Raw genomic sequence first — 24,752 nt, forward strand, 5'->3', positions numbered from 1 at the left:
CTGACAGCCTGATGGATGAAGCTGTCCTTCAGCCTGCTGGTCCTGGCCTGGAGACTCCGCAGTCTCCTCCCTGACGGCAGCAGTTTGAAGAAGCTTTGCATTGGGTGCGTGGGATCAGCCTCTATGCAAAGGGCTTTTTTAGTGAGACGGGTGCTGTAAATGTCCTGGAGGGAGGGGAGAGAGACACCAATGATCCTCTCTGCAGCTCTTACTATGCGTTGGAGGGTTCTATGACAGGACGCATTGCAGGCTCCAAACCACACAGTGATGCAGCTCGACAGGATGCTCTCAATGGTGCCTCTGTAGAAAGTGTACATGATGGGGGCTGGTGCTCCTGCTCTTCTTAGTTTGCGGAGAAAGAAGAGACGCTGCTGTGATTTCTTGGCCAGTGCTGTGGTGTTGTACGTCCAGGAGAGATCCTCTGTGATGTGCACACCCAAGAACTTGGTGCTGCTCACTCTCTCCACAGACGCTCCGTCAATGGTCAGAGGAGCATGTTGGGTGTGCATTCTCCTGAAGTCCACAACAATCTCCTTTGTCTTCTCCACATTCAGAGAGAGATTGTTGTCAGCACACCACGTGGCCAGGCGTCTCACCTCACTTCTGTAGTCGGTCTCATCCCTGTTGCTAATGAGACCCACCACCGTTGTGTCGTCCGCAAACTTGACTAAGAGGTTGGAGCTGTATGATGGAGTGCAGTCATGGGTCAGCAGAGTGAAGAGGAGGGGGCTCAGCACACATCCCTGCGGGGCCCCCGTGTTTAAAATGATGGTGCTGGATGTATTACTGCCGACCCGTACTGCTTGAGGTCTTCCGGTGAGGAAATCCAACAGCCAGTTGCACAGTGAGGTGTTGAGCCCCAGCTGGACCAGTTTTTGAGTGAGCTGTTGGGGGATTATAGTGTTGAATGCTGAACTGAAATCTATGAACAGCATTCGAACATATGAGTCTTTTTTGTCCAGGTGTGTGAGTGCCGAGTGGAGTGCAGTGGAGATGGCATCATCGGTTGAGCGGTTGGGCTGATACGCAAACTGGAAGGGATCCAGGGAGGGGGGCAGGACAGTCTTGATGTGTTGCATGACTAGTCGTTCGAAGCACTTCATCAAGATGGGAGTAAGTGCAACAGGACGGTAGTCATTAAAGCAGGAGGGAGATGACTTTTTTGGAACCGGAATGATTGTGGTGGCTTTAAAACATGTGGGGACGACAGCCTGGATGAGTGATATGTTGAAGATGTCTGTGAAGACATCAGTGAGTTCCACTGCACAGTCTCTCAGTACACGACCAGGAATGTTGTCAGGACCCGGAGCTTTACGTGCATTGATCCTGCTGAGGGATCTCCTCACGCTGTCCGGGGACAGAGTCTTCACCTGGTCACCAGGAGGGGGTGGGGTCTTCTGTGCAGTGCTGCTGTTTTGGACTTCAAAGCGAGCAAAGAAAGTGTTCAGCTCGTTCAGCAGGGGGATAGTGCTATCACAGGTCTGTGGTGGGGGCTTGTAATCTGTGATGGTCTGAATGCCCCGCCACAGGCTCCGTGAGTCTCTGCTGTCTTTGAAGTGATGAGATATTTTCCTGGAGTACTGTCTCTTAGCCTCTCTGATGCCACGGGAAAGGTTGGCCCTAGCTGTCCTCAGGCTTGCCTCGTCTCCATCTCTGAAGGCAACATTCCGAGCTTTCAGCAGCCTGTAGACCTCTCCTGTCATCCATGGTTTTTGATTGGCCCGGACAGTTATGGTTTTCGTGACTGTTACATCCTCAATACACTTGTTGATGTATGCAGTAACAGTCTCTGCGTACTCCTGGAGGTCAGTGGTGTTGTTATAGGTGGCAGCCTGCTTAAACATGTTCCAGTCTGTGGTGTTGAAGCAGTCCTGTAAAGCCTCTGAAGACCCTTCTGGCCACACTTTTATCCGCTTACGAACCGGTTTGGTGACTTTAACGAGCGGTCTGTAGGCAGGCATTAGCATGACAGTGATATGGTCTGAGGCGCCGAGGTAGGGGAGGGGAAAAGCTACATACGGAGAGACGCAGGGAGACCGAGGGGGAAACAACACAGACGAACCAGCCACTACTATGACAGAAGACACAACTTAAATACACTCAGAGAACACTGGGAGATTACACACAGGTGGGGGACACAGCTGGGAGTGATTAACGTGACGAGACTAGGGAGGCAAACTGAAAACACTCACATAAGACGCAGACCTTCACAATAAAACAGGAACTTACACGTGAAAGGACACAAACTAAGAAACGCGCACTAGATACAGGAACACACGGGCAGAACAGAGTAAACACTAAACAGAGGAAGAACAGAACCAAAATCACAAGAAGAGAAAACACAAAACGCTGGGTCAAAAGGACCCAGGATCATGACAGTTGTTATGTTGCAAACTGAATTTCATTATCTGGCACTCCATATGCAGGTATTATTTCTTTTAAATGTGTTTTTGCTACTGTTGGAACATCTGGGTGTGTGCATTTTGTTAAACCATCTATGACCACTGGGCAATATTTCTTTCCCTCACATTTATTTGGAGTGTGAGGGACAGAAACTGACTGCCACTGGTATATACTAGTCAGTAGCTGGCCACATCAAGTGCAGCTGAGATTAATTACGCTGATTATGCTTAGTTTATTCACTGATTTCAATCTTTATACCAACTCTATACAGTCAACTATAAAGACAATATATATGTATACTGTTAGTGTAGGAAATCCACAAACAGCAGTTTTCACCGCTTTTCTACCCCCCAAAAATTATTGGTAGTCATGATTCTTTTCCGTTTTCCCTCTCTTCCACTTATGGTACTACAACAGGTCAAAGTGCTCCCCCATTTGCTAAATTCCACTGTGGCCCTTAAATCTGCATCCAGACCTAAAGAGTAAAATGAAAACAAAGTCACCTTCCCATTAGAGCACGTCGCGCTCACACTGCAGGCTTACTTGTTGTTCCTACAGTATCTTTAAAGTAGAATGGGAAGGAGAGCCTTCAGTTTTCAGTCTTCTGTTCTATAGAACCACCTTCCAGTTTGGGTTTGGGAGACAGACACTATTTCTATTTTAAGATTAGGCTTAAAATTTTCCTAACCACCCCCCATTAGGAGCCGGCTTCTTCACCTGTCCCTTACACACATTTGCTCAATGTGTTAATTGCTTAGCTATTCCTCTGTTATAATACCTGAAAAAAATGTAGCCTGTTTGTAGCTTCACAAGCCAGGCTTGTAAATTCAGGACCAGGGTCTGGACCCTTAAAAATCTTTTAGCTACTCTTTTGAAAACAACCCTCATAGACAGTGACCTTTTTGACTTAGAGTAATAGGTATTGTACTTTCATCATTTTGTATCCTGTTTTTTTTTTTTTTTCATGCCAGGAATTAGCTTGAGCTTACCCAGTGACATCATCTGGAGTTGACCGTTCTCCCTATATGTGGTGTTGCCCGTAGTGTCATCATATGGCTGTAGGTCATCACTTTAGTCATTCGCTTTCATGTACATGATCTTGGTTAGAGCACTGTCGTTCAGCCTCTGGATCAGTGTCTCAGCTGCAAATGCAAAAGAGACTAAAAGAGAAGACACAAAACCGCTCCATCTACCAAACCACTATTTGATGGTCAGTTATCCCTGAGTGCTCGGTCATCAGCAAGGCTAGTGAGCTCAATGGAGATATGGGGTAATGCCTATAAAGTCAATACTCTTCCTATTTTCAAGTTACAAGTTATGATTTAGTTGAATATAAAGTGGCACAGATTATGTATAAAGCTCAAAATAACTTGCTTTGCCGCAGTACTCAGCAGCTGTTTGAAGTCAGAGAGGGGAACAGATTTCTTAAAAAAAAAAAGATAAGGACAAACATAAAGCAGAAATGTCTTTCTGTTAGAGGAGTTAACTTGTGGAATAGTTATGGCAGTGTTTTTAAAAGGTGTAGTTCATTTTCCTTTGATAAAAATGTTTAAAACTAGAGTATTAGCAAAGATATATAAATCAAGAATGAAAACAGCAAAACTAATAATACTGAAACAGTTGGCTGTTTTGCTTTGATTATTGTTATGAAATTGAATTTAATACATTTACCTATTTAAGGTGGAAGTTTTTGTGTTTTGTTTTATTTGTTCGTTTGTTTGCTTTGTTTTACTCTTTGCTTCGAGCCCTATGTACATGCATGCTAAATGATCTTTTGTTAAAAGTGTATGCATAATAAGCATGTGCTTTAGCCAATACCTGTTGATTAGCCTTGTCTCGTACTTTCTTGCTTTGTGGTAGACCTTTATTCAGTATTCACTGAGATATTTGAATGCTAATCAAATAAATACTAAAGAACTCTAATGTTTGCGTCACAGTGCCACTAGGCGCAGTGTTGTTAGAGATAAACGCGTAACTAGCTTCGAAAATCCTGCACACCCCACCCCTCTCTGCAAGTAACATATCTAAAGCCATTCTATTCTTCCAAGTTAGAGAAGGTGAATGTACTTTTTCAGAGATCCCCTATAACTGCATCCCAAGTGTGATTCAGGAATCGGTTCTACAATCTACATTTTTATTCATTGTCACCCAGCAGTGAAAGGACTAAAACCAAGGTGCTATTTGATATCTAGGTGTGAATGAGCACTCCCTGTGGAGCACTGATATTAGCCATATACACACACCTCCAGACTCTAGGGAACACAACTCCCATTTTGTTCTTCCCATGCCCCACTCCCCTATAGTTTGGGTCACCTGCTTCAAGTCTGGGAGGGTCAACAACCAGAGAAGCTTAGTGTACGGTTTCCTTCCCATGCACAGGGGAATCTACATCACAGCTCATGATCCCAGCAAAACCATCACACATCAGCCCTTCCAGTGGAACTGTCAACAAACCAATCCTTTAGTAACGCAAAGTGGCTCATGTGGCTCATTGCCCATAGGTGACATTGCACCATCTTAAGTCATGCAGATCCTGACCTTGAAATTTCAATGATAAGCTGTTGGGTATAAGGGAGATCGTGATGACGAGCAGAGCAGATGGAAACACTAAATACAAGAGAGAAACACGGCAAAGAAGAAACACCTGGGAAACACAGCTGGCACTAATTACACTAATGTCTCATTAGTGTAATTAGTGCCAGCTGTGTTTCCCAGGTGTTTCTGGGAAACACAAAACAGAACATGAAACTCCCAGATGAGAAACTATCAAAGTAAAATTGGAAGTATACAGAGACACAGACTGACTAGGGGAACAGACAGATACACATGAAGACAAGGCTGACCTAAACAGGACAGGAATCACAAAGGCAAACCGAGACTAGAAATACAGAATAAACTCAAGAGTATAGTCATACTGGGCTAAGAAATATAAGATATACACATAACCACCTGGGTGGCTGTAGCTCAGGTGGTGGAGCAGGTCATCTACTGATCGGAAGGTTGGTGGTTCGATTCCCGGCTTCCCCTAGTCTGCATGCCAAATATCCTTGGGCAAGATACTAACCCGAAATTGCTCTCCGATGCGTTCATTGGAGTATGAATGTGTGTGAATGTCAGTTGTGCTTGTGCGAATGGGTGTGAATGGGTGAATGCACAAGTTGTGTAAAGCGCTTTGAGTGCTCAGAAGAGTGGAAAAGCGCTATATAAGAACCAGTCCATTTACCATAACCTAATAAATAAACAAGACTCAAAGAACCAAATGACAAGAAACTCAAAATGCTGTGTCAAAGTTACCCAGAACCGTGACACAATCTTTTTAATTTAACCCACCTCTCTTTCGAATACCTGGTCAGCATTTGTTATGTTTGGGGTCATTCCCCCTGTGAGGTTTGTGCTGCGTATTGGAGTGTAAGCTTGTGTGATGTGCAGATGCAGAATCTGTGTCAGTGATTAGTAATTTAAACAATGTAAATCAGTCGGTGCCTGATGCCCAAATGTCTAAAGCATCCAACCCTGTGTCCCTTATTTCAGCATTTTTCAGATATGTGACCTTATTTTCTTGGCCTCCTCTTTTTTACAATGGTGAGGCGACCATTTCTTCTATGTTTTAGCAGGTATGCCCAATCATGGCCCATATTAGCCACTACAAAACCCCATGCATTACAATCATGTTTGCCTGTCATTTGACTGTGCTGATAACTAATCAGACCTAATGCTACAATTAGTAGCAACACTAGAACACTAGAACCTATTTCTTCCCTAATCAGGGGTCCGGTTGCGGACAATCTGCACTAGTGTTGAGATGATTGCCCCTGGAATCAACCCCCTTTGTAGCCAGACCTTCTGATTTGCTATGTGTCGTGCAGGTTTACAGTGCGTCAGATGTAAGCAGGTCTGTCACTCATATACTTTCGCAGCAGTAGGTATGGACAGCAGTACCTGAAATGGTTTTTCGACCTGGGGTATGACTGTCTTTTTTGCCAGCTTGAGAAACACTAAGTTTTACCATCTCTCCTCCTAGATTCCCTTACTGTGGAGGAGAAATGTTAGCAACCATTAATTTTAGTTTGCAATACGAGTCTCATGAAATGCTTTTATTTCTTACCTGGAGAATAGTCCTATCTCAGCATCCTGACCAACTGTATAACAGTCTGGTACGGGAACTGCTCTGCCTCGGACCGGAAGGCGTTGCAGAGGGTCGTGAAAACTGCCCAGCGCATCGCCGGAGCACCGCTTCCTGCCATAAAAGACATCTACAGGAAGCGGTGTCTGAAAAGGGCTGGGAAAATCATCAGAGACCCCAGTCACCCATCACATGGACTCTTCACCCTCCTGCCCTCTGGGAGGCGCTACAGGAGCCTCCGGACTAAGACCACCAGGTACCGGAACAGCTTCTTCCCCACAGCTGTCAGACTCCTGAACTCTGCCTCCTGACATCTGACCCACGTTAAACTCATGGACTGAACATACACACACCCACAACCACCTACACACACAATGGACAACTGTACCCTCAAACACACAATAATAACATGGACTGAACCACCACTCACAACCACTAACACTTTATATAGCCTCTGTAGAAACTATCTACACCCTCACTTATCTTAACTGCACTACTGTATAGCTCTGTGTAAATAATCATTCTGTACATACGATAATCTTTAACCCTACAACTGTTTACAACTTGCATAGTTCCCATTTCTGTATAGCTGTATATCTCAGATTTCTGTAAAGTTATTTATTTCATATTCTGTATAGTTTTTTATATTTATATCCTGTTCATACTTATAGTTATAGAATATTCACAACATACTTCATACCGTGTATATTATATATAATATACTTACATATCTATATTATTGCTAATATATAATGTAATGTATCTATATCACTAAAGCACTTCTGGATGGATGCAAACTGCATTTCGTTGCCCTTTACCTGTGCATGTGCAATGACAATAAAGTTGATTTCTATTCTATTCTTTATACATCTTTTTAGCTCTATAAGATATTTCCTTGGGGCTTTTTTAAAAAATTGTAAAGGTTCTGTGTATTATAGATAATGTCCCTTCTGTTGAGACATGGCTAGTCCCATGGCTCACTTTTGTCATAAGTGTGCTATCCACCTTATTGTTTTGTGACTTTTTCAAACAAGATAAAAACCATTTGATAATTAAGGAATTAGGGTCTAAATTTAACAGCTGACAGACCACAAAGTATGGATGAATAGAATAAAACACAGACCTGAAATCAATAAATAACATCTCATGATAAGCTTTTGATCTTCTAGATATTTCCTAGGTGGCATATTAGTTGTCCATGTATGCCAGGGGTTTCAAACATAAAGCCCAGAGGTCAGAAATCGGCCAGGAATCTGGCCAACTGAATTTTTTGCTGAGGAGGTATTGAACTCCTGACTTTTAAGGTAATTTTCAAAATTTTTACTGAGTGAAAAAGAACTCCCCCATGGCCACCCACAACAAATCAAAGTAAGTTAATTATAGATTTCTGTAATTTTACTTATTTATTTATTTAAATTTAAGCCCAATGACTCATGCTTGCTGTCACTTGGCGCTGTCACTTGGTGTTCACTCTCTCTGCGGTAGAGTATCACTTCCTGTTCCATCACAGTGGTGTGTTGGAGTAGCTTATCTGCTTAGCAATTTAATTAAAAACTTTTAAATAACTTAGCGTCATCTGAAGCACACTCTCTGTGTATTCACACCTAATTTATTGCCAAAGTAGTCACTCACTGTGTCTTTACTGTTTTGCTAGCTTAGCTAAGCTCGTAGCCAGCTCGCTAGCAGCATGGCCTCTTCACCTGTCCCTTCACTTTCCTACTCATTGTGTCACATGTTAAGTTACTCCTTGGCCTCCTTTAGCAGTAATCATACTACTACTAAATTAAGCCTAATTGCAGCTCTGGAGGCCAGGATTACTCAGTTGGAGACTCAGCTTTGCACACTTGATACACCCATAGCTAGCCAGGCCCCTGTTGCCGGTGCAGCCGAAGGTAGCATAGGCCACGCTACCTGTCTCCTGGCAGGCCTTGAGCAGCTGGGGAAAGAGCTGCTCAGGGCATCAAGTGAGTGATGGTGAGGAGGAAGCACAGTCTTAAACAGAAGCCCCAGGTACACCACCAACCTGTTCATATGTCTAACTTTTTTTACCCACTTGGCAACCAACCCGCCGGGTTGTCTCTGTTCTGAGACATATGAAGCCAGAAACACCAGCAACCATAGTCTCAACATATTTCTCCAGCCACCCAACGCTTGACCATCACACTTCTGTTCTTCTGAAACTTGTATCTCATTGATGCTGTTCTGGACTAAAAAAAATTAATAACATTCACCAGCAGCTCTGTTCGAATGTTCTGTCTACCCCCTCTCCAGAACCTTTTTTCCATTTTTAGATCTTTTCCACCTTTCATCTTCCTGATCTATCAGATATTTCTGAGCTCATATGTAAATCTTTTTTTTTTTTTTTTTTCCCTTTGATATTTTTTTTAAAGTTTTTGCATCGACTTTTACAAAAGATAAATTGAACAATATGCCGTTTTCTTTTTAAAGAACATAAAGCAATATAAAACATACACTCCCACCTCATAATTATAGCAGTACCAGTGGGTGTACAAACAGAAAAGCTCATATGTAAATCTAACCCTGCCACATGGCAGCTTGATCCTATGCCTTCAGGGCTTGTGAAATCCTGCCTCTCTTCCTTATTCCCACTTATCTCTGCTATTATTCACTCTTCATTGACCACTGTTATCGTTTTCTACTTATTCAAGATTGCTTCAGTCACTCCTATACTGAAAAAACCTTCCTTAGACCCTAACAACTTTAACAACCTCCATCCGATTTCTAATCTACCTTTTATCTGTAAAATACTTGAAAAAATTGTTGCAGCTAAACTTCATTCACACTTGGTTAATAATAACATCTATGAGAGATTTCAGTCTGGTTTTCGCTCATTTCACAGTACAGAAAATGCTTTACTTAAAGTCACTAATGATCTTATACACTTCCAAGATGGCGCCACGTATGGATGCCCTGGTGCTTCAGTGCGTTACTTCTGTTTTGTTTTTGTGCATAACTTCTGTGTCTGGGCACGCCTCTGGATATTCTTACACCAGAGAAGAGCTCCTTAACTACAGGACTACAACGCCTGTGGATTTATTTCCAATATTTGTCGCATCTGCGGCAGATTTACTGCAGACTCTGATCAGAAAAGTGAGACGCCGAAAGAGAGGAAAGCGAGCCGGCGCACTCGTGCGTCTGAGGAGACGTGGACTGCGAACTGCTCTTCCTGGGATCTTCCTTTCCAATGTACGCTCACTCAGGAATAAGATAGACGAACTGGCCCTGATGAGAAGCATGAACAGAGACTTTGCCTCCTCCTGTGTCTTATGTTTTACGGAGACGTGGCTTTGTGAGAACATCCCGGACTGCACGCTCAAGCTGGAGGGTTTTCATCTGCTGCGCGCGGACCGGCAGGCCTCTCTCTCTGGTAAGACCAAAGGTGGAGGTGTCTGCTTTGACATTAATAGTGGCTGGTGCACAAATGTAACAGTGATCACTCAGCACTGCTCTTCCTCTCTGGAATACCTTTTTATTCACTGCAAACCGTTTTATTCTCCACGGGAGTTTGCTTCATTCATCCTGGCCGCTGTTTACATCCCGCCAGATGCGGATGCGCAGGCAGGTCAGTGCGCACTCGCGGAGCAGATACTGCACATGGAGCGGACATACCCGGACTCTCTCATTATTGCTCTTGGGGACTTTAACAAAGCCAATCTGAGCCATGAGCTTCCCAAATACAAGCAGTATATTAAATGCCCGACCAGAGAGGAGAGGACATTAGACCACTGTTACAGCACGATCAGCGAGGCCTATCGCGCGGTGCCCCGCGCTTCACTTGGACTTTTTGACCACGTCATGATCCACCTAATCCCCGCGTACAGACAGAGGCTGAAGCTCTCCAAACCTGTCGTGAGGATCAAAAAACTGTGGAGCAACGAGGCTGTGGAGGAGCTCCGCACGTGTTTGGAGTCTACAGACTGGGACACAATGAAGGCTGCTTCTAACAGCTTGGACGAGTTTACGGACATTGTCACCTCCTATATCCACTTCTGTGAGGACAGCATTGTGCCATCACGCACCAGGGTGAGTTATAACAATGACAAACCCTGGTTTACTCCTAAACTCAAAAAGCTGTGGCTGGAAAAGAGAAAGGCGTTCAGAAGCGGAGACAGGGACTGCTACAGAGAGGCCAAGTACAGGTTCACTAAAGAAGTGGACATTGCTAAACATCAGCACTCTGAGAAGATGCAGCAGCAGATCTCAGAGAATGACTCGCTCTCTGTGTGGAAAGGTTTTAGGAATATCACCAACTACAAGCCTAAAACCCCCCACTCCACTGACGACTTACTCTTGGCCAACACCCTCAACGACTTTTACTGCCGTTTTGACGAGCCATCAGGCAGCCTTCACACCTCCAACGGCCCCAACAATAGAGACACTTTGGACACTCATTCCCCCACCTCTCCCCCCTCCATAGAGCCATCACCACCTTCAAACACTTCACCTACAACACCCCCCTCCTCACCCCACACAAAAGAGGATTTCACACCACCTCCTCCCACCACAACTCTTTATATTCATGAAGCAGATGTGAGGAAGCAGTTTAAGAGTCTGAATGCTCGAAAAGCTCCCGGCCCAGACGGTGTGTCTCCTGCCACCCTCAAACACCGTGCAAACAAGCTGGCCCCAGTGTTTTCTGGCATTTTTAACTCCTCACTGCAGGCATGTCATGTGCCTGCCTGCTTCAAGTCCTCTACCATAATCCCTGTCCCCAAGAAACCTAGGATCACTAGACTAAATGACTACAGACGCGTGGCTTTGACATCTGTGGTCATGAAGTTATTTGAGCGCCTGGTTCTCTCCTATCTCAAGACCCTCACGGCCCCCCTCCTGGACCCCCTGCAGTTTGCATACAGAGCCAACAGGTCTGTAGATGACGCCATCAACATGGCCCTACACTTCATCCTGCAGCATCTGGACTCCCCAGGAACCTACGCCAGGATCCTGTTTGTGGACTTCAGCTCTGCCTTCAACACCATCCTTCCAGACCACCTCCAAGGCAAGCTTTCCCAGATGAATGTGCCTGATCCCATCTGCCGGTGGATCACTGACTTCCTGTCAGACAGGAAGCAGCATGTGAGGCTGGGAAAGAATGTCTCGGACTCCCGGACCATCAGCACCGGCTCCCCTCAGGGCTGTGTTCTTTCTCCTCTGCTCTTCTCCCTGTACACCAACTGCTGCATCTCCACCCACCAGTCTGTCAAGCTAATCAAGTTTGCAGATGACACCACCGTTATTGGGCTCATCTCGGACGGGGATGAGTCTGCCTACAGGAGGGAGGTTGAACATCTGGTGTCCTGGTGCAGCCACAACAACCTGGTGCTGAATGCCCAGAAGATAGTGGAGATTATTGTGGACTTCAGGAAGCACACAGCCCCACTCCCCCCCCATCATCCTGACTGACACCCCCATCACCTCTGTGGACTCATTCCGCTTCCTGGGTACCACCATCACCCAGGACCTGAAGTGGGAGCCCACCATCACCTCCGTCATTAAGAAAGCCCAGCAGAGGATGTACTTCCTGAGGCAGCTGAAGAAATTCAACCTGCCAACATGGACCATGATGCAATTCTACACTGCAATCATCGAGTCCATCCTCACCTCCTCCATCACCGTGTGGTACGCTGGAGCCACTATCAGGGACAAACAGAGACTGCAGCGTGTTGTGCGCTCTGCTGAGAAGGTGATTGGCTGCAGACTCACATCTCTGCAGGACCTGTACACCTCCAGGACACTGGGGCGTGCAGCTCGGCTCTCAGCTGACCCTTCTCACCCTGGACACAGTCTGTTTGACCTGCTCCCCTCAGGCAGGAGGCTCCGGTCCATTCGCACCAGAACCTCTCGCCATAAGAACAGTTTCTTCCCCTCTGCTGTTGGACACATGAACAATAACCGTATGACTGTTCCCACCACTAACACATGACACTACGCTGTGTTCACTGCATCATTTCATGTTTGGCACTGATCACCACCTGCACTCATGTATATACACTCAACAAAAATATAAATGCAACACCTTTGTTACTGCTCCCATTCCCCATGGGATGGACTGTTAAGGTTCAAAATTATTGGGGATGGAGACAAGAGAAAAACCACAATAACAACACTGGTCCGGTCGGGTTGAGTCAAACGATGATTTTAATGATCACACACGTGGGAGATGGAAACTGTATGCAGACAGCATCAGATCTCAAAATGGTGGAGCATTGCTCAAACTTTTATAGCCTCTGGTACCTCCACCTTATCATAAAAAGCCTAAACATTTACATGCTTTCTCTCACACAGCGCCTAAGCTACGACCTTGGCTCCCTGTTTATCTGCTCCTGCTGAGATGGGGCAGAAAACTCCAGCATGTTCTGTTCTCTTCTAATCAGACAAATAAGGCGATGACTTTCTGCAAACAGTATTTCTTATAACTCAGCAGTATAATGCATCATAAAACAATATCATTCATTCACAATAAGTCAACAGTCTACTTTAATGCAAATTAGTTTAACTAATGCAATAGTTATCAGCTTCTTCTAATTCAGGAGAATAATGCAAACTAAAACTACATAATAATTCACAATCTTTAATTAGGGGTATCACATGGCATAAAATAATATTATAATCTAACAGGACGTAGAGACCTAAAATTCATTCCAGATACACAATATAACCATCCCTCCCAAACAGTGGTCACAAATCAGTCCAAATGTGTGGTAGTGGGCACATCTGCTATATTGAGATAATCCATCCCCTTTTCCCTGTGGTGGGGAGAGGCAGACCGCCCCGACTCCGCAGCAGCAGGGAGGCCCCACACACCAGACCGCAGCCGGACGGCCAACTCCTCCCAGCCCCCCCTGCTCCAGCAGGCCGCAGAGAACGGGGGTGAGAAAAGACTCCAAACCTCCCTCCACCCGCTCATAGTAGTGTTGATGCATGTGTGTTCTTAGGTGCAATTAAAACCCAGGAGGGTATGGAGCTACCTGCCAGAGAGCAGCAGGTAAGCGCATAGTCCCTCCTGTTAGCCCTCAATGTCTACATGTATTTAAAATTGAGAGGTGGGCAACGAAGCCAGGGGTGAGGTGTACACCCTGATGGTAACTTGGACTCCGTGTATTGTGCCCACCCCCAAGATCCTATATGTATGTGTAATGAGGGTGTGAGTAATGTGAATGTCTAAGTTGTGGGATAAAATTGAGGCAGAGGCAGCCAGAAGGGGACAGGGGGGGGGGGGGGGGTAGCCTCCTCTGCATCCTGGTGACATACCCCTACTCCAAGGCCCTGCATGTGTGGGTGGTTGTGGTGGAGCGGGAGGAGGGAGGCAGCTGGAGATGGGGAGGAAAGGAAGGGAGGGGCAGTGACCCCTCCCTGGGGCCAGCTCCCCCGCTGACCCCAGTAGGCACTCCCACACTCCGCGACCCGCCAGGGAAAAGGGGGCCCAGGCCCATCCAGACCGGGGCCCAGCGTGGCAGCGCCCCCCGGCCCCACAGAGCCCGGGACAGTCCACCCAACCCCACCACAGAGAAAACTGCACCCACCCCACCATCCACTCGTCTTCCAGACTACATGAGACAATAGACGCCCAGGCTGAGATCTTCCTCCACCTCTCCTGTATCTCCCCCTCCTGCAGAGAGTTCCTGAGGGGAGGAAAGGGTAACACCACCTGGGTCTGGGTGCAGTTCCCCCCTCCAGGGGCAGGGGTACCTAGACCCGGTATGTAGAGTACGCTTGGGGAGTGTGATTGCGTATACAGCGTCTCTTTATATTTGTCTCCACGTCGGTTGAGTGTAAAGTGCACATGAGAGCATGAGGGTGGGAATGGATGTTTGTGTTTGTGTGTGCCTGTATGTTTGTATCTATATGTCAGGTTGGGTATCAGACGCCACCTCTCTGGGGACATCTCGGGCCTTCCAAGGTTTGGAGGCCTATCTCCACCCACCACTACTTCCCCTGCCGGTGGCGGACTCCCTCAGGTGTCGGTGCGTTGGTGGTTCTTTGTATCTGGGGGTGGGCGTCCGGGTACACACCGGCTCACTCCTTGGCGGCCGCTTATTGGGGCTCGCTCGGGCCATTTCGGAGGTGGGGTGCCCCCGGCCTCTCGGCCTGGGGCTCGGTCACTCAGGCACAGCTGGCTACCGGCGGAGCCCACGGGCGCGTCACTGCAACTCCCCCTGGCTTCTGCTCCGCGGCTGCTGAATGAGCCCTCATCTGGGACTCTCCTTAGCTCTAACTGGGACAGTGGCGCAGCTGCCCCTCTGTGGGTCTTCCTTGGTCTCTTGTGTTCTGGGGGCCTCTGGATGTCTGGAGTTTTGATCTCCTCCATACCCACTTGATACCATAAAGGACAGGGCTGTGGCTCCCCACACTCCCTAACAGATCATTACATGGAGAAACCTTTGGAATGCAAGCATGCTGATCCACACAGGTATGCACACAGGTGTACACATGGGTATTCACAGACGCGGACTAAAGCTTTCTTGGCTGCTGCCTCAAAGCACACTGTGCGCTGTCTATCTTGCGTGCTGAACAATATCGTCTATTATTTAGTAACTATTGATATTTATGACTAGGTAGTTTATTGTGATGGTGCTTTTTTTTCCTATTTATTATGTTGCTCTTTGTTGTTTGCTGTCTCCTCTGTTTGTTTGTTTTTTTTTCTCCATACAGGTGACCCAGGAGTTTGTTTTTTTTGTTGTTTGTTGTTTTGTTTCTCTCTTCCCCCCCTTCTCACCGTCTCTTCTCCCCTTTAGTTTTCTTTCTTTCTCTCCCCCTCTTTCTTTCATTCTTTCCCCCTGTCCTATTAAAAAAAAAAAAAAAAAAAAAAAAAGATGACAAAGGATGAACTGAAGCTCCGCCATCACGTGATGTCACATGCTGCTGTTTCTGATGTCACTTAAAAAAAAAAAAAAAAAGAGATAATCCATCCCACCTCACAGGTGTGCCACATCAGGATGCTGATCTGACATCATGAGTAGTGCACAGGTGTACCTCAGACTGCCCACAACAAAAGGCCACCCTGGAATGTGCAGTTTTTTGCGCTATTAGGGGTCTGGGGACCCAGAACCGGTCAGTATCTGGTGTGACCACCATTTGCCTCATGCAGTGCAACACATCGTCGCATGGAGTCTATCAGATTGTCAATTGTGGCCTGTGGAATGTTGGTCCACTCCACTTCAATGGCTGTGCGAGGTTGTTGGATATTCGTGGGAACTGGTACACGCTGTCGTATACGCCGGTCAAGCACATCCCGAACATGCTCAATAGGTGACATGTCCGGTGAGTATGCTGGCCATGCAAGAACTGGGACATTCTCAGCTGCCATCTGCCCTGAACAATGTGAACCATGATTTATCCGTGAAGCGCACACCTCTCCAACGTGCCAGACGCCATCGAATGTGAGCATTTGCCCACACAAGTCTGTTACGGCGACGAGCTGGAGTCAGGTCAAGACCCCGATGAGGACGACGGGCATGCAGTTGAGCGTCCCTGAGACGGTTTCTGACAGTTTGTGCAGAAATTGTTTGGTTGTGCAAACCAATTGTTCCAGCAGCTGTCTGGGTGGCTGGTCTCAGATGATCTTGGAGGTGAACCTGCTGGATGTGGAGGTCCTGGGCTGGTGTGGTTACACGAGGTCTGCGGTTGTGAGGCCGGTTGGATGTGCTGCCATATTCTCTGAAATGCCTGTGGAGACAGCTTATGGTTGAGAAATGAACATTCAATGCACGGGCGACAGATCTGGTTGACATTCCTGCTGTCAGCATGCCAATTGCACGCTCCCTCATTGCTTGTGGCATCTGTGGCATTTTGCTGTGAGACAAAACTGCACGTTCCAGGGTGGCCTTTTGTTGTGGGCAGTCTGAGGTACACCTGTGCACTACTCATGATGTCAGATCAGCATCCTGATGTGGCACACCTGTGAGGTGGGATGGATTATCTCAATATAGCAGATGTGCCCACTACCACACATTTGGACTGATTTGTGACCACTGTTTGGGAGGGATGGTTATATTGTGTATCTGGAATGAATTTTAGGTCTCTACGTCCATCCCATGGGGAATGGGAGCAGGAACAAAGGTGTTGCGTTTATATTTTTGTTGAGTGTATCTTTCTACGTAGCACTTTTAATTCTTATTCTTATTTTTTTTTCATGTCTATTTAAGCGTAATTTATGACAGTATGTTTGCACTGAAGCACCGCAGCAATTTCCTAATGTTGTAAACCTGCTCAACATTTGGCAATAAAACCCTTTCTGATTCTGATTCTACTCGGAGCTGACTCTGGTCTTCTCAATATTCTCATCCTTTTGGATCTGAGCTCAGCCTTTGACACCATCTCTCAGTCCATTCTAAGCAGACTTTCCTCTCTTGGTATCCCTGACACACCCCTAGCCTGGTTCCAATCTTATCTCCTTGACCGCTCCGTTTATTCAACTCAAATCTGTCACAACGGGACTGAACGGACTCACGCGCAGGCTCTGAATAGAGAACACAAGAGTGTTTATTGACAGCAACTCTAGGTGATCTATTTACAAAGTGGGGAAGGACGGGCTCGGCGATCCGCACACAAATAGAGGGGAAGATGCTGGAAGTCCACACACACTTCTAACTCCAAACTCCACTTCCTTCCACGCTCCACGCCTCACGCTTCTCTTCACACTCCACAGAAAACACAAAAGCTCACTCCAAACCTCACACACTCGATCACTCAGGTAACACAAGGGTTGGTCCAGGGATTCTGTTCACAGAAAGACTGTCGGATGATGAGCCACAGGTGTGTGATTGCAACCAGGTGCGTGAACAACGGGTAGAAGGAGAAGGGAAAGAGAGGGGGGGGAGAGAGCAGAAACAAAATCAAAACAAAAACACATGTAGCCATACTGAGCTGACCGGGTAGGCACCCTGACAAAATCATTCTACGCTTGTCTATTGCCAGTCACTTCTGTTGTACCCCAAGGTTAGTCTTAGGCCCTCTTCTCTTCATAATTTTCCTCCCTCCTCTTGTTTCCATTTTCCATAAATTTGATTTTCACTTTCACTGTTTTGCCGATGACACTCAGTTATATCTCTCCTGCAGGTTCCTCCCTCCCACCTTCTACTCTTACAGAATGCTTATCTGAATTAAAATCCTGGTCAGCTCTAATTTCCTCAAGCTTAATGAGGATAAAACTAAAATCCTCCTTATTGGCACTAAATCCAACCTATTAAATGCAAATCATTTCTCACTATTGATAACTCCACAGTTTTCCTTTCACCTCACGTTAAGAGCCTTGGTGTCATCCTAGACAGATTGATAGGAGATTTATAGGATAGTTCACTATTGTCACGGCTGCCGAGGCGAGCCGTGTGGAGTTGGAAGAAGGACCCAAGATGCAGGCAGTGGATGAGATACCGGTGGTTTTATTTACAGAGGTGTAGTGGCAAACAGACAGCGAATAATGAGAAAAACTAACGGAAACCTAAACTGGGAAAACTAAAGAGCAACTAGAAATCCTCAGGACACGGGGTGAAAGGCAGAGAGACGCAGACTGACGGAGAATACCAAAAACACAGAGATACAGAGATACACAGATGAATGCAGCTGACCGCAGACTTACACGGAGTAACGCAGACGAACCAGCAACAGACAGGAGAACACACAGGGCTTAAATACACACACCAGTAATGAGGGGATGAGGGACAGGAGGGCAACACAGCTGGGAGAAATCAGAGCTGACGGGACAGGGGAAACGTAAACTGAACACACTCACATCAGACAGAGACCTTCACAATAAAACAGGAAACTCAGACACGGGGAACCAAACAAGACACATATCTAAACAGACAGCTTCACAAACAGACGGGGTGACATCATAGACAGACAGAGACACAGACGCAGACTCAAAGGCAGACCGAATATAACACATAGAACTCAAACCATCATCATCACCTAGAAAATGATAACAAACTAAAAGCGCTGGGTCACCGACCCAGGACCATGACAACTATCCTATAAATCTCCTATAAATCCTTCTGTTTGCTCTGCTCCCAGGCTGTGGAACTCTCTACCCCCAGATATAAGAAACATTGGTTCTCTCCCCTAGTTTAAATCCCTTCTCAAAACCCATCTTTATTAAATCTGCATATTCACTGTGAACCCTATTATTTGTTTATTCTATCTTTGTTTTTATTGTTCTTCATTTTGTCATTGTCCTCTTATGTTGTTCTATTCTATTGTAAAGTTTCCTTGGATGTCTTGAAAGGTGCTTTCTAATGAAATGTATTATTATTATTATTATTATTATTATTATTATTATTATTATTATTATTATTATTATTACCCAGAGGAGTATGAGCAAGGAAAGCACAGGTAACAAACATAAGTGGATGGGTGTTATGTGTACCTGTGTAAAAAAAAAAGAAAAAAAAAGACAACAAACACTATTGGTTTGAAGAAAGTAAAAAACATCTCATTTAATGAAGACACAGACAATGTCTCATGAACTTGAATACAGCTGACTGGCAGTGTTAATAGTGTTTTTTCCCCCTACTTCACATACACAGACACACTTTGTACAATAAAATTAATATTGCATACCAATATCACACAGAGGTTAAATGAGTTAAAACACAATTTTTAAACCTTACTTACATCATACCAAATATTTACATTATGTCTTCAATCACTATGTAACTACTAATTTTGAAAGATTAATATTCTGTAACCATTTAGCTGACTAGTGTTCTTGTCAGCTAAACAGGTGCAATTCATACAGGTAACGAGTGGGGGATAGAAAAGCTTCTTACAGGAGACGTTACAGGTCTGTGAGAGCCAGAGATTTTTCCATTTTTGAGGTGACCAAATACTTAATTTCCACCCTAATTTAAAGAATAAATTCTTTACAAAGCCTACCATGTGAATTCATGGATTTTTTTTTCACATTCTGTCTCCCACAGTTGAAGTGTACCTCTGGTGCAAATTACTGACCTCTGTCATCATTTTAGGTGGGGGAACTTGCACAATCGGTGGCTGACTAAATACTTTTTTGCCCCACTGTAGGCTCGAAAGCCTACTACCAATTAAGCATATTAGGTGATGTGCATCTCTGTAATGAGAACGGGTGTGGTCTAATGACATCAACACCCTATATCAGGTGTGCATAATTATTAGGGAACATCCTTTCCTTTGGCAAAATAAGATAAGATAAGATAACCTTTATTAGTCCCACACGTGGGAAATTTGTTTTGTCACAGCAGGAAGTGGACAGTGCAAAAGTTATGAGGCAAAAATTAGAATACAATAAGAATAAATACAGTACACAACTGTACAGAATAGAATAAAATAAAATAAAATACTATATACAGTAGAATAAAATAAATATACAATAAGATAAAAATAGAATACAAATACAAATACTATATACAACTGAGTAAAAATACAACGATGACAGAAAGGATTATTGCACTTAGTATTATTGCATATGTATGGATGTGTGTGCTTGATCAGTTAAAGTCTTTATTATGGAGTCTGACAGCAGTGGGGACGAAAGACCTGCGAAATCTCTCCGTCCCACACCGTGGGTGCTGCAGTCTCCCACTGAAGGAGCTGCTCAGTGCTGTCACAGTCTGCTGCATGGGGTGGGAGATGTTGTCCAACAGGGATGACAGCTTAGCCGCCGTTCTCCTGTCACTCACCACCTCCACTGGGTCCAGAGGGCATCCTAGAACAGAGCTGGCCCTTCGGATCACCCTGTTCAGTCTCTTCCTGTCCCCAGCAGAGATGCTGCCGCCCCAGCAGACCACACCATAAAAGATAGCAGAAGCCACAACAGAGTCATAGAAGGTCTTCAGGAGTGGGCCCTCCACTCCAAACGACCTGAGTCTCCGCAGCAGGTACAGCCTGCTCTGCCCTTTCCTGTAGAGGGCGTCTGAGTTATGAGTCCAGTCCAGTCTATTGTTCAGATGAACACCAAGGTACCTGTAGCTGTCCACAGCCTCAATGTCCATACCTTGGATGTTCAGTGGTTGCAGTGGAGAATGCTTGTGCCTGCGGAAGTCTACCACCAGTTCCTTGGTTTTACTGGCGTTGATCTGGAGGTAGTTCAGCTGGCACCAGTCCACAAAGTCTTGGGTCAGACCTCTGTACTCCTTGTCATCCCCATCAGTGATGAGGCCGACTATTGCAGAGTCATAGTCATCAGAGAACTTCTGCAGGAAGCACTGGGTGGAATTGTGGGAGAAGTCTGCAGTGTAGATGGTGAAGAGGAACGGAGCCAGAACCGTTCCCTGTGGGGCCCCCGTACTGCAGACGACCCTGTCCGACACACAGCCCTGAGTCCTAACATACTGTGGTCGGTCGGTGAGGTAGTCCAGGATCCAGGTAGTGAGGTGATGGTCCACTCCAGAGTTCACCAGCTTGTCCTTCAGAACCGAGGGAAGAATGGTGTTGAAGGCACTGGAGAAATCAAAGAACATGATTCTCACAGTGCTTCCAGCGGTCTCCAGGTGAGCGAGGGAACGATGTAGGAGGTGAATGACGGCATCATCCGCTCCAATGCCAGGCTGGTAGGCAAACTGAAGTGGGTCCAGTGATGAGCTTATTAGGCGCCGAAGTTGAGCCAGGACCAACCGCTCCAGGGTCTTCATCAGGTGGGATGTCAGAGCCACCGGCCTGTAGCTGTTGAGGTCCTTGGGGCGTGAAGTCTTTGGCACTGGTACAACACAGGAGGTTTTCCAGAGCTGTGGGACTCTTCCCAACCTCAGGCTCAGGTTGAAGAGGTGCTCCATCACCCCACACAGTTGGTCCGCGCAGGACCTGACGACCCTCGAGCTGATGCCATCTGGACCCGCTGCCTTCTTGCCATTAATCCTCCTCAGTTCCCTCCTAACCTGGGTGGTTGAGAGAGACAGGCTGGAGCCTTGTGTTGAGTGTGTATTGGATGCTGCAGTTGGGGGTGGGGGGGGAGTGAGCAGGGTGAATAGAGGAGGTGTGAAGTGTCTGAGGTGGAACAGCAGCAGTGGGGGTGGGTGAGTCTGCAGCCGATATTGCAGACTGCCTCATGGCTGAATCAAATCTGTTGAAGAAATGATTCAGTTCATTTGCCCACCTCACATCCCTCCCAGGCAGAGAGTTCTGCTGTTTGTGGCCCGAGATGGTTCTGAGGCCTCTCCAGACTTCACCAACGTTGTTTTGTTGAAGCTGGTTCTCCATCTTCTGCCTGTAGCTCTCCTCCCCATTCCTTATCAGTCCCCTCAGCTCTCTCTGCACCCTTTTCAACTCCTCTTTGTCTCTGGATTTGAAGGCCCTCCTCTTCTGCTTGAGGACGGTTTTAATTTCTGGGGTAATCCAAGGTTTGTTGTTGGAGAAACACCGTACAGTCCTGGTAGGTACGGTGTTATCCACACAGAAGTTTATATAGTCAGTAATGCATGTAGTAAGGCTGTCGATGTCCTCTCCGTGGTCATCACAAATCACCTCCCACACAGTCGACTCAAAACAATCCTTAAGAGCCTCCTCGCTCTCCTCCGACCATCTCTGTACTGTGCGGGTGGCTGGTGGCTCCCTGCGCACTAAGGGCTCATACACAGGGACAAGGTGCATCAGGTTGTGATCAGATCTGCCCAGGGGAGGGAGAGGTGATGAACTGTATGCCTCTTCTGCATTGGCATACAGTAAGTCCAGTGTTTTATTGACTCTGGTTGGGCAGGTCACATACTGGGTGAAGGTGGGCAGTGTGGAGTCCAGTGAGGCATGATTGAAGTCCCCTGATATTATGAGAAGGGCTCTCGGTGATTGTGTTTGCAGTCTGCTGACCACAGAGTGGAGAGAGTCACAGGCTGCATCCGCGTTGGCCGAGGGGGGAACATACGCTGTTATCGCGATAACATGCGAGAACTCCCGGGGCAGGTAGTACGGACGCATGATAACGGCTAACAGTTCAATGTCTCTGCTGCAGAGTTGCTCTTTTACAGTGATGTGCCCAGGGTTACACCATCTGTCGTTCACAAAAACTGCCAGTCCCCCTCCTTTCCTCTTACCGCTGTCTCTGGTCCTGTCCGCTCGCAGCAGCTGGAATCCTGGTAGTGTCACGCTTGTGTCCGGAGTTAGCGATGTTAGCCACGACTCCGTTAGCATCATGATGCTACATTGCCGGTACTCCCTCTGTGACCAGGTTAGCGACGTGAGCTCATCCATCTTATTGGGCAAAGATCTTACGTTTCCAATAATTACAGAAGAAAGAGATGGTCGATAACGTCTCCTTCTCGGGCGACGGCGCTCCTTCCCAGCACGACACCCCCGTCTTTTCCTCCTCAGCTCGCTGGGAATGTCGGGTCTGTCCGCCGGCAGTACCGCTGCAGGACGCAGCGCTAACAGCTGATCCTTACTGTAAACAAAGGATCTCTGCTCAAGTAGAAATAAACTGAGAAAAACGACCAGGACTAGCACAAAACGGTAGAACATGGTTGCAGAGTCTAATTACTAATACGTTAGTTATAAAAAAAATTACGAGAAATGAGCAGAGCTGCTGTAGCAGGCTGCCGCACACGGGGGGCGCCGGAAGTTAGTTTTTTTTTTTTTTGTTTTGTTTTTTTTGGGTCAAAATGGGTCAAAAGAAGGACTTGACAGGCTCAGAAAAGTCAAAAATAGTGAGATATCTTGCAGAGGGATGCAGCAGTCTCAAAATTGCAAAGCTTCTGAAGCGTGATCATCGAACAATCAAGCATTTCATTCAAAATAGTCAACAGGGTCGCAAGAAGCGTGTGGAAAAACCAAGGCGCCAAATAACTGCCCATGAACTGAGAAAAGTCATGCGTGTAGCTGCCAAGATGCCACTTGCCACCAGTTTGGCCATATTTCAGAGCTGTAACATCACTGGAGTGCCCAAAAGCACAAGGTGTGCAATACTCAGAGACATGGCCAAGGTAAGAAAGGCTGAAAGACGACCACCACTGAACAAGACACACAAGCTGAAACGTCAAGACTGGGCCAAGAAATATCTCAAGACTGGTTTTTCTAAGGTTTTATGGACTGATGACATGAGAGTGAGTCTTGATGGGCCAGATGGATGGGCCCGTGGCTGGATTGGTAAAGGGCAGAGAGCTCCAGTCCCACTCAGACGCCAGCAAGGTGGAGGTGGAGTACTGGTTTGGGCTGGTATCATCAAAGATGAGCTTGTGGGGCCTTTTCGGGTTGAGGATGGAGTCAAGCTCAACTCCCAGTCCTACTGCCAGTTTCTGGAAGACACCTTCTTCAAGCAGTGGTACAGGAAGAAGTCTGCATCCTTCAAGAAAAACATGATTTTCATGCAGGACAATGCTCCATCACACGCGTCCAAGTACTCCACAGCGTGGCTGGCAAGAAAGGGTATAAAAGAAGAAAAACTAATGACATGGCCACCTTGTTCACCTGATCTGAACCCCATTGAGAACCTGTGGTCCATCATCAAATGTGAGATTTACAAGGAGGGAAAACAGTACAGCTCTCTGAACAGTGTCTGGGAGGCTGTGGTTGCTGCTGCACGCAATGTTGATGGTGAACAGATCAAAACACTGACAGAATCCATGGATGGCAGGCTTTTGAGTGTCCTTGCAAAGAAAGGTGGCTATATTGGTCGCTGATTTGTTTTTGTTTTGTTTTTGAATGTCAGAAATGTATATTTGTGAATGTGGAGATGTTATATTGGTGTCACTGGTAAAAAATCAATAATTGAAATGGGTATATATTTATTTTTTGTTAAGTTGCCTAATAATTATGCACAGTAATAGTCACCTGCACACACAGATATCCCCCTAAAATAGCTAAAACTAAAAACAAACTAAAAACTACTTTCAAAAACATTCAGCTTTGATATTAATGAGTTTTTTGGGTTCATTGAGAACATGGTTGTTGTTCAATAATAAAATTATTCCTCAAAAATACAACTTGCCTAATAATTCTACACTCCCTGTATTAAGGGAAGAAGATTATAATTTGTTTTTAGAATCTTAACACTTTGTCTAGGGAAAACCCTGACTATTTAATGCTTTTTTCCCTAACCTATACTATTTATTTTCCTTGGTAAAGAATGTCAGCAGAGCCTGCTAATCCAGTGAAACAAGACACAAAGACCTCAAACATCCCAGTTAGTAAAACACCAACTGACTTGGAGATGTCTTACAAAGAGACACTTGATGAGATGACGTAAGCACTTTTCTCAAAGATTTACTAAACCATTAAACAGATTTAATAGATATTTAGTACAAAC

At 45.9% G+C, this 24,752-nt stretch overlaps 1 protein-coding gene across 19 annotated transcripts in view; it reads left to right on the forward strand.

The window, feature by feature from the left end:
* LOC146556037 (uncharacterized) overlaps positions 1–24,752 on the forward strand; it is a 120,387-nt gene that overhangs the window by 44,534 nt on the left and 51,101 nt on the right. For all 19 annotated transcript variants that reach the window (XM_085250442.1, XM_085250443.1, XM_085250444.1 and 16 more), the window contains one exon: positions 24,572–24,688. In XM_085250442.1, coding sequence (XP_085106568.1) covers positions 24,572–24,688 — 117 coding nt within the window. The remainder of the gene's footprint in view (positions 1–24,571; positions 24,689–24,752) is intronic.

The sequence above is a fragment of the Mchenga conophoros genome, linkage group LG16 (genome assembly GCF_057382185.1).
Source record: "Mchenga conophoros isolate Kocher_MC1m ecotype Shallow Benthic linkage group LG16, M_conophoros_male_GT1.1, whole genome shotgun sequence".
NCBI lineage: Eukaryota > Metazoa > Chordata > Actinopteri > Cichliformes > Cichlidae > Mchenga > Mchenga conophoros.